We start from the raw sequence: 11,293 nt of genomic DNA on the forward strand, positions 1-11,293 counted from the left end.
TCAAGTTCTAATCAATAGAAATCACCAAAAAAAAAAGCAATAGCAATAACCAATTTATATTTGTTGGTTTTAGTTAGGATTTTTGTCTTTGGATGTGAATTATGTTAAATTTCGGCTTTGGGTTTCGTGTATGTTGATTTTAGATTTTTAGTTATGTTTTTCATAATTTCTTCGATAATGAAATAGTTAATAATGTTCTCAATCCATCATCTCAAACGTCAATGTTCATAATCTTCAATAATGAACAAAATTGACTCCCAATTATCGTAGTTTCTCCATTGTGGTCGTAAAGAAAGATCGAACCCTATGGGCTATGGTTACCTGATCACCAAATAATCAAACCATTTCTATCATTTAATAATCAAAAAGAGCTAAATGGACAAAGTGGGCTTGACATTAGAGATAATGAGAAGAAATTTATATTTCTTTACTAATTAGTTATTAAAAAGACTTGATTCATCTTAAACCTTTCTTATATCAACACCAAATTTCCTTAATGCATTGTACACCTAAGAAACCTTCATTTTTATTGACTTTCCTCCTTGGCATGTTGTTGACGACATATTTAAAAATAAATATCCTCTAGAGAATTTATATTGAGACACTAACCAATAACATATACATGACAATGGCATCAAACAAAATCAAATCATAGAGAAATAGTGGACAGAATATCCAACAAAATACGTGATATATTGATTTAAACTACTCAAAATGCTAATTCCTTAACATTCAATTGTCTTTAACAGATACCAATTTGTTTCAAAAGTCAAAACATTCCACAAACTAAACATGCTTTAAAGATCAAAAATACCAACACAATTAAAATGCAGCCTTAAATCTGAAACTTGTTTTGTTGCATTTTCAAATGGATGTTTTAGCGATGCTTATAACTGAAGCCAGAGGAAGCCATAAAAAGACATAAGCTCCAAGAAAGGTGATTACCATTGAGTAGCTGACGATTCCTCCCGCAGCATAAACGGCCAAATGAGCAAAGCAGAACAACAGTGCCCCCATTATGATGTCAATAACCAGAATTACAAATTTGGTATCCACCTTTTTGTCGTCATGTATCACCAAGTGTATCATTGATGCACCCAAGTATGAAGATACTATCCCATTAACCAACATCAACAACCTGCAAAAATATTTCACAACGGATAAGATAATAATAATAATAATAATAATAATAATAATATTTCATTCTTAATTTCATGATCTTGTCATAGATTAAGTATTTTATATTTATGATGCCACTGATACAAATGTAAATAGACCCATATATAATAAACTCGGAAATGAAATTACTCATTTCCAATTCCTAATTGGTATCATCATCGATTCATCCCCATGAAACTGAAGCCAAAACTCGACAACTAAACGAGCGATTTCTAATACAGGAAATTAACGTATCTTCGTTTTGTAGATATTTAATTAGTTAAGTTGATTATAGCAATTATATTATTAAAAAAAATTAAGAAAACAATATAAAATATGAATATAATATTCAAATTCCCTCGCTAAATCCGTATCCGTCGTCTCTCTCGATTCTTCAAACATGCCGCCGAAGTTCAATCGGTCACAAGTCGTCGGCGTCTATGTCCGCGTGACCGGAGATGAGGTCGATGCGACGAGTTCACTTGTTAGTCGTTCATATGATTGGACGACTCGGTCTCCCTCCGAAGAATCGGAGAAGACATCGCTAGGATTGGATCTACAATGATCCGGTCAGAGTTGCAGTCAAGCTTAAATATCAAGCTATAAATATAAGGTGTCCGCTGACCGCTGTCCAATCCACCGCCGCTCTGGTGATTAAAGCGCTCAAGGAGTCAAGGAGCTAGTTAGCCGGAACGTGATCGTAAGAAGGTGAAAAACATCAAGCACATCGGCGACATTTCTCTCGATCGATGAGTTAATGAAATTATAATATATTTTGCTTTTAGCGATTTGACCTAAAGAAGAATTACACGAATCCTCACCTTTTCAGCTACGTTTTATATTCATATATATAATCATAGTTCATCGGCAATGAATTCAAAACCAAATAGATTCATGTTCATAGCGAAATCATCAAAAGAGAAATAGTAATGAACTCGCGCAGTAGAAGTTATTACCAGTTAGCAGTGGCGGAGGACTCCTGATCGGCGATTGCGAGCACCGCAGCCAGTAAAGTGAAGCAGAAGGCAATGGCGCGTAATGCAATTTCATACGACATGTCGGTCAGCTTCGCCATAGATGGAATTGAAAGAGAAAACAATTCGAGTAGAGAGGTGTCTGTAGAAATTTGTCTTGTAGTTAAAGGTGTAACAAACCGATGGATACAGTTATTCATGAGCACACCCTCAACGTTTTGGATCAGTTTTATTTGAAGTAAATAATTTTTGTGCCCCTAGAATGCGTACAAAACAATTTAGATGATAAATATGATTAATTTAGATGGATACTTTTTACATAAAATGATAATTAATTGTAGTTTTTTTTAATAATAAATGATTTTAAGATTTTGGAAATTATTTTGTGTTGGGTTGGTAATATGTGGATTTAAAAAAAAAAAAAAATCGTATTGACCCTTTAGTTAACATTCTTTGGTTTTCAAATAATGAAATTTAGAGTATATACGGGTTGAAGATAAAAGTATATTACTTAAAATAAAAAAATTACAGTTTGTACATGTTACTATATTATATAAAAAATAAATCACCTAAAATAAAATCAGTCCACATATTGTTATTATATGCAATTAATCCTAAGTTTTCTTACATCAAAATAGAAAAAAAAAATTGGCAAAAACCAACCCTTTCTGAAAATTTGTAGATTGCTAAGGTATAGATTTAACATATATAAGAGGTTAAGGAAACTTGGTTTAATTTTGAAATACGACACCAAACTATATAAATTTGGTTTTATTTTTATGTACGATTGAATTTACAATAACCGGTTACAATATTATTTTACATAAAAATAAAAAAAACAATTTTGATAGTAATATATCATAAAAAACATAAATAACTAATTATATACCTGAAATAAAGTGTGTTACCTTATATAATAATAATTCATGAACTCTTAATTAAAAAAAAAAAAAAAAAAAACAACCCTGCTATTTAATTTTGGGAACCCATGTTGTAATTGGTTGCGTCTCCACTCTCTACATATCTTCTTGATAGTCATAAATTAAAATTTCATCTTAATAAAAAAATAATCAAAATCTATAATTTTGTTCTAACAAAATAGACAACAATATTGACAATATCTTTTAGTTTATTTTTTATATAATACTATGTTGGCTAAGATTGTTATGTTAATAAAATGACAAATTTGGTTGAGTTGGAAAAGAGAAAAATAGAAATTGATTTTTTATATTGAATTAGGTTGTTGATAAATATATAAGTTTCTCTTTTTGGTTTATTTTTAGTTAGTATTTGTTCCCATTTAAAGAAGTGTTGAGATGGACTCGGGTGATCTACAAATGTATACAATATACAGCAAGAGAGTTGTGTCAACGTTACTTAATATATAAGCGTAAATAACTTAATTTATATAAGATGATATCGTATGATTCTTGACCTCTTGTAGATCTTGATATGTCTTTGCTTTTCAGGATTTTAACCATTATGATTATGCATTTATTTGTTCTTCTGCACAATGCTATATGCTGTCAAATGATTGTTACTGCACTCAGATTTTATTTTCAGCTTTAAATTTAACCATTCTTGTGAATTTGTTCTTTCTCTGATATAATATTAGTAGTAGCAGTAAACACAGCCAAAAGTATACCAACAACAGATGTCATATAACTGTGACAACGTGTTTTGTGAAATTTATACTCTCATACACTTGGAGGATCCATTGTCTATTCGTATCGAAACGTTTTCATAGTATTTCTTTTTGGTATTTAATTAGATGTTAACTTTTTTTATAATTCTAAGTTATTTCACGTTTTTAAAAAGAATCAAATATTGAGGAAATACTTTAATCTTGATATATATATATATATATATATATATATATATATATATATATATATATATATATATATATATATATATATATATATATATATATATATATATATATATATATATATATATATATATATATATATATATATATAATTTGAAACACCCAAATTTTCAAATAATTTTTCACATTTATAAAAACACATTTTCATTCATAATTGTCAGAAAAACATCATTGTATCACATAATCAATTCATAACATCGCATCCCAAGATCAAAATATGTAAAAGCTCCTCGAGTGTGTATTGATCAAACCGGCGCCTTTCCGCGATCCTCATTGGTACCTGAAACACATAACACAACACTGTAAGCATAATTGCTTAATGAGTTCCCCAAAATACCACATGCAACTAATATTAGCCACTCGAGGCTATAACTCTGTCTGACCCTCTGGTCAATGTATCTCAGTGGGACCTTCCGGTCCCATAACTCTGGTGGGCCCTCTGGCCCTAACTCTGTGGGTCTTACGGTCCAAACTCTGTAACATGCATAGCACAAAACACATAGAAATCCCATCATGCACAAACATACAAATACTCTATCACATCACTCTAATTACCACTCTAGGTAAGGTATAGTGAGAAGACTCACCTCGGGTAACTCGGTAAAATCTCGAACTCTGTAAAATCCGATCTAGCCTCCGCCTAATCATATGAAATAAACACTCTAAATCAATACATCCCTTAAGGCTAGGCTATTCCCTCTCTTAGTACTCTCAGAAGGGTAAAAGACCGTTTTACCCCTCTCATGGCCCTAAGACCCAAAATTGACTAAACCCTAAAAGTCAACAAAAGTCAACTCCCCGGGTTACGCTAGGCGTACCCGATGTCTTCACAGAAAACGGGGTGTGCGACCCCTTACGTCGCGCGTATTGGGATTACGCCCCGCGTAACTCCCAGTTTCAGACTCTAAGCATTTTGGGGTCTTAGTCAGTTAAGACCCACGTCCAACTTCTAGATCTGACCATTTACAACCCTCTTAATCCATAAAGTTGGTAACTTTAAGCCTTTTCATGGCTGGACAAGTCACTAACACCCATAATATTCCATTTCCTAACACTAGAAAGCTCAATACTCAAGCATAACCTCATATCAACGACCAAGATGGAAACTTTATGGATCTATAACACAAATACCACTGAAATGGGACAGATCTAGGTCCATGGAGCACATTACACTCATAAAGTCTCCACCTTTGGGACTTTTAACCCTAGAATGGCCCATGCAACAGCAAACCAAAATGAAGAGGAAAGTTTTGAACTTTATACCTCCAGATGCAGCTCCTTCCTCTGTAGATCATAGATACAAACTTGCACTTCAAGCTCTAGCCTCCACAAGCTCCTCTCCTTCTTCTTCACTAACACACCAAGACACTTTTAGCTCCAAAACACTCACTCTCAAGCTAAGGACGATGGGAGGCTTTCTTAGGGTTTCACTCACTGATATGGAGGCTGAGAAATGAGCCTTAGCATCCATTATATAGTGCACAAGCCAAAATATTAGGGTTTGAGTCTGGACCCATTACGCCCAGCGTAACCCTGGGTACGCCCAGCTTACCCAAGCTAGTCCGCGTCCAAATTAAGCGCATGAGTACGCACAACGTACTCCCCAGTACGCCTAGCGTACTCATTTGCTACAAGAACTTTTTCAAGGGACCACTTTTGACAACTTGACAAAATGGAAGGATATAATAGCTTTACCTGGATTTTGGGATGTTACATAATTGGTTGTGTTTTTCTGCACATATCCTTTATCGAAATGCTAAATCTAAATATATCCTTCCTCCATCCCATATTAATAGTGAAGTGATTCATACATAACAGTTTTTTGTTATACACAACAATTTATACATTATAGAGTTGTACAGTACAACATTTTAAAGCATCAATTATTGTGTATAGAGAGAAAAATTGTTGTGTACAAATCATCTCCCATATTAATAATTCATGTTTCCCTTTTGGTTTGTCTCAAAATAATAACCTACTCCTATAAATAAATATTTTTTTTTACTAAAATACATCTTATTATTAGTTCACCTATTATGAAATTAAATAAAATAAAGGGGTAAAATTGTCAATTTATTTAATAAAACTGTTAATAATTAATGTTTTCTTAATCTGTGTGATTTTTGTCTGTCTGTTGTGGACAATAATTTTGGGACTGAAAAAATATTTTAAATGGTAGTTATTTCTCAAACATTAGGGTCATTTTTGTGTATCTCCTAAAATGATATGGTCTTTTTTTTATTATCCATAATAAAAACTTCAATAAATAATTGTTTAGGTCAATTGACACAACTTACATTAATTGTTTAGGTCAATTGACACAACTTACATTAATCTAATTAGACATGCATATCTTCAAACCAAACACAAAACCAAAATTTCCTTCCATGGCCATTCAAACAAATACATGCACCGATTCAATCTCCAAGTCCGTAATATTCAAATTTATTCAACAGATTCAATTTCTTCGAAAACATGATCTAAAGATAAAAAAACACAAAAAAGAAACAAAAATCTAACCTCAATATTTTGCATGGTACTTAATTTGTTCCAGCGTATGTAATGAACTAGTATTTTTTAGTGTGGCTTTGAAATGAAACATATATGAGCCATATCACCAGAAGGGATCCAAGGTACGACATGAGTATCGGGTAGCCAATGATGTCCCACTCCCACACGCCTGTAATCGGATTCGAGGGCAGGGCAGACACAGTAGCAGCGGAGAACAGCATCGCCATCACGACAGTGTCCAACACCAAAAATCTTGGGAATTATGTACGGACCTTTTTGATGTGATATATCAGGGCGAGTATTGCTAATCCTTCCAAGTATAAGGATACTATTGCATTTGATATCTTCAACATCTAGCTGCACAAGAACAAAAGTTATATATAAATTCATGCAACAAACCATAAATTCAACACTTTGTTTCTTTTTTAATTGTCAATGGAATAAACATACAAAAGAAATTTTTTATTTCTGATTCCTTTTAGTATGAGAGATAATACATGTTGGAATTAAGCATTGTATCATCATGAAAATCGAGGCCAAAAATTGACAGTTAAATGATCAAGCGATTAACATAATATTCGTAATAATTATTCTTTTGTTAGTATTAATTTGTTAATACTTAATATGATGGTAGCTATTAATATATTAAAAATAATAAGAAAAAAAACAATAAAAGATATGGTAAGATCTGAATATTATATTCACACTCCGTCGCCTTGCCAAATCCATACTATCCACCGTCTTGCCGCCGAAGTTTGATCTGTCAGAAGTCGTCGTTGACGTCTATGTCCGCCGTGCAGGCGTGCAGCCAGCGAGTTCACTAGCTAGCTGACTCGCTTCTAAGGTTGGACGACTCGGTCTCTCCTAATCGGAAGACATCGCCACGGAAACCGCCAAGGACCGAATGATTTCAGATAGCTTATATACCTTTCAGATCTAATCGTCTGGCTAAGGTATCCGTCATCCCTCCGCCGCCTCTCTCGTGATTAAAGCGCTCAAGGCCGGAACATGACCGATACATCGGCTGAGCGGCAACATTTCTCTCGATCGACGACGTTATTAAAGTAATTATAATATAGTTTGTTTTTAGATAGGTATTTGACCTAAAACGAATATATGATACAGATTACAGATCCACACCTTTTCAACTACGTTTTACTTCATAGTTCATCGAAAATGAGTTCACATTTCAGAACAAAATAGATCCATGTTGATAGCGAAATCATCAAAAGAGGAATAGTCTTAATGAATTATGAATGAACACAGTAGAAGAAAGTTCATACCAGTGAACGGTGACTTCGAAAGTGAACGGTGACTTCGAAAGAGGATGTCTCATTATCGACACTTGTGAGCAGCGTAGCTAGTAGCGTTATGCAAAACGCTGTCGCGCGTAACGAAATCTCATATGCATAAATCTCATAGCGAGCGCCATGTCCATTGTTGTTGTTGTCGTCGCCGTCCATGGCCTTCGCCTTACTCAACTACAGAAATTAAGAGATGACAAATGGACGAGAGATAGAGAAGATATAGTAGTTATAGGTGGTTTGAAATAGGATGTTAGGGGAATTTGCATTAGTTTTGAAATATGACACCAAATTCTCAAAACTTTTTTTTTTTGAAGATCGCTCAACTTTTAAGTAAATATATATCATATCAAGTGGGAAACGACTATGCACTTTAAGATTTAATATGAGATTTAGAAAATTTTAGGTAAAAATTTATAAAAAGTTTTGAGAATATCTTTGTAGTATTACAGATCTTAGCGGCCATTGGAGCACGTGTGTCGCCCAGGGCATGATGACTTGGTGTTATCCTCACCTTCCTCCGGCTTATCACCGATAGTATGTTCAGGGTTCCAATGTAACATCCCGGAATATCAAGAGTAAATTTGAAGGGCTAAAAGAGTAAATTAGGAAGGGGAAACTCGGTGAGTCCATGGGTGGACTCGGCGAGTAGGGTCACGACTTTGGTCGCGTGTTAAGTGGCCGACTCGGCGAGTCAGCGGATGGACTCGGCGAGTAGGCGCTGATTGGAGAAAACCCTAAATTCGGAGGATGAGCCCTATATAAAGAACATTATACCCTCTCCCTAGTCTCTTTACCCTCTATTGAAGTCCAAATAGCCCTAAGACGTGATTGTGAGGGATTAGAGTGCATTTGGAGATTGGAGAAGTGGTTGTTGAAGAAATCTTGAAGGAGAAGAGACTTGGATCAAAGGGCTTTGCAAGGATTCAGATTAATCTTCTCTCAGGGCTTCCTTTTGAGGTATTATTTCATTGTTTGAGCTGCTATTATCTAGATTCATCATTTTTGGAGGTGTTAGAGATCATATCTTTTGGGGTATTGGAGTTTAGAGGTTAGATCTAAGGTTGCTACCTCAGATCTGGAATGGAGAAGGGTTAGAATGCATAAAAGTCCCTGTTTTTGAGTGATTGATGGAGCTATCTTGTCCCAAACCCAAACCCTAGAGTGAAAATGCCTAGATCTCCTTGGATTCACGTAAAGTTTGCCACTTTACGTGATGGATGGCCTTAGGAAGGGTAGATCTATGGTTTGGATCATCTGCATGGCTTGGAAAGCCTCGGTATGGATTCAGACCCGATGGTACTCGGCGAGTCACATGGGTAGACTTGGCGAGTTGCTTGAAGATAGGCTGGAACTCGGCGAGTTGTAAGAACAACTCGGCGAGTTGGATGAAGATGGCCTGGAACTCGGCGAGTTGGAAGAACAACTCGGCGAGTAGGTTGAAGATAGCCTTAGACTCGACGAGTCTGTTCTTGGACTCGGCGAGTCTTGTCGAAGAGTCCCAATCTTTTCTGGTTGAGCCGTGAATCGGTGAGTCGAGGGATGACTCGGTGAGTTGTGTGCGAGTGGACTCAGAGTTGTTGAACTCGGCAAGTCTCGGGGTGACTCGGCGAGTTGGGTCGCGGATTGAAGGAAATGTTGGGCATGGGGACTCGGCGGCGAGTCATCGGGTTGACTCGGCGAGTAGAGTCAGTCAGGGGTTGACTTTGACTTTGACCAAGGGTTGACCAGTTGTCTTCCAGGGGTATTTTAGTAATTATTGAGTTCAGTGCTTTGGTGTTGTTCAGTGGAGGAGTTCGTGTCGAAGTTTGGAGCAGCGGGATCTTATCTTTTCAGCCGACAGTTTCAAGGTGAGTTATCATCACTATATCAACAGGGTCTACGGCACCAAGGCCGGCCCTTTATCGGATTGAGATCCGGGTATTTGTTGTTATGTGACTGCTTTGATATGTTTGCATCCTGGTAGTTAGGATGGTATATGTTAGAGACCTGGTTGAGGTCGGTATCCTGTTCTATAGGGTGTTGCTATGCTAAGTGACCGGTTAGGTCGGTATCCTAGTTAGGGCGATGATATGTTATGTGATCTACTTGATCGGCTTGTTGACTGTTAATTGTTATATGACTGTATGTTTATGTTCACATGGTTGTTTGGACTGGAGTTGGGTTGAGGCGGGTCCTGCTTTGTGCTGTAGGCCAAGATACCCAGGGCGGACCGGTTGTCCCGAAGGCCCAACAGACGGTCCGGATAGGCTGTAGGCCCCAAGAGGGCGGACCAGACGTGCCGAGGCTCGGAGAGTGGACCAGGCCGACTGAAGGCCCGGTGCGGGCGGACCAGTCATACTGTAGACTCAGAGAGTGGACCAGGTGAATTGAAGGCCCGGTGCGGGCGGACCAATCACACTACAAACTCTAGGTATACGGATAAACTTGGAGGGTGGACCAGATGGACTGTTGGCCGGTGCGGCGGACCAGTCACACAGTAGACCCAAGGTGCATGGTTGTTCTGTGATTGGATATGTTATGGCATGATATGCGTGTATGGTATATGTGGTTGATATTTTGGGGATATCTCACTTAGCTTTCGGGCTTACAGTTGTGGTTTTATGTTTTTCAGGTACTTCAGGAGACCGTGGCAAGGCAAAGGCGTGATCGTACCACTCCTCATGTTTTTGTCGTAATGTGATTCTGGGAATACTCTAAATGATTTGTATTGAAAACCTTTTTGTAGTAATTTAATGGAATCGGGTTGTTTTTGAAAAATTTAAATTGGTTGGAATTTTTTGGTCGTTACATCCAAACTCAATGATGATAACTAAACATGCGGGTTGCGCTCGTTGTCGGGCTTAACCCAACCTTACGGCACGAGTTGACGACAGTCATGCACCACTTGTGTTCGCGTTCCCGAAGGCACCCCTCTCTTTCAAGAGGATTCACAACATGTCAAGCCCTGGAAAGGTTCTTCGCTTTGCATCAAATTAAACCACATGCTTCACCGCTTATGCGGGCCCCCATTAATTCCTTTGAGTTTAATTCTTGCAAACGTACTCCATAGGCGGGATACTTAACGTGTTAGCTACAACATTGCACGGGTCGATACACACATCGCCTAGTATCCATCGTTTACGGCTAGGACTACTGGGGTATCTAATCCCGTTCGCTCCCCAAGCTTTCGTCTCTCAGTGTCAGTGCCGGCCCAGCAGAGTGCTTTTGCCGTTGGTGTTCTTTCCGATGTCTATGCATTACACCGCTCCACCGGAAATTCCCTCTACTCCTACCATACTCCAGCTTGGTAGTTTCCACCGTCTGTCCAGAGTTTATCCCTGCGATTTGACCGCGGACTTAAAAAGCCACCTAAAGATGCTTTACGCCAAAAATTTTGGAATAACGCTTGCATCCTCTGTATTATCGCGGCTGCTGGCACAGAGTTAGCCGATGCTTATTCCCCAGATACCGTC

At 37.2% G+C, this 11,293-nt stretch overlaps 1 protein-coding gene across 1 annotated transcript; it reads right to left on the reverse strand.

Annotated features, from left to right (window-relative positions):
* Positions 1-671: 671 nt before the first annotated feature.
* On the reverse strand, positions 672-2,484 carry LOC111882708 (uncharacterized). Its single transcript, XM_023879072.3, has 2 exons — positions 2,115-2,484; positions 672-1,138 (listed from the first exon to the last, which is right to left on the reverse strand). Exons 1-2 carry the CDS (start codon positions 2,330-2,332, stop codon positions 865-867), a joined length of 492 nt encoding a protein of 163 aa, XP_023734840.1. The 5' UTR covers positions 2,333-2,484; the 3' UTR covers positions 672-864.
* Positions 2,485-11,293: the final 8,809 nt, after the last annotated feature.

Source organism: Lactuca sativa, chromosome 9 (genome assembly GCF_002870075.4).
Source record: "Lactuca sativa cultivar Salinas chromosome 9, Lsat_Salinas_v11, whole genome shotgun sequence".
NCBI classification, from domain to species: Eukaryota; Viridiplantae; Streptophyta; class Magnoliopsida; order Asterales; family Asteraceae; genus Lactuca; species Lactuca sativa.

What these genes read in the sequence shown, in the direction of transcription:
- LOC111882708 (XM_023879072.3), bottom strand. Translation starts at nt 2,332, where the DNA reads ATGAATAACTGTATCCATCGGTTTGTTACACCTTTAACTACAAGACAA. An exon ending in TCCTCCGCCACTGCTAACTG is followed by an intron (nt 1,139 to 2,114) that starts GTAATAACTTCT and finishes ATATTTTTGCAG; the next exon opens with GTTGTTGATGTTGGTTAATG.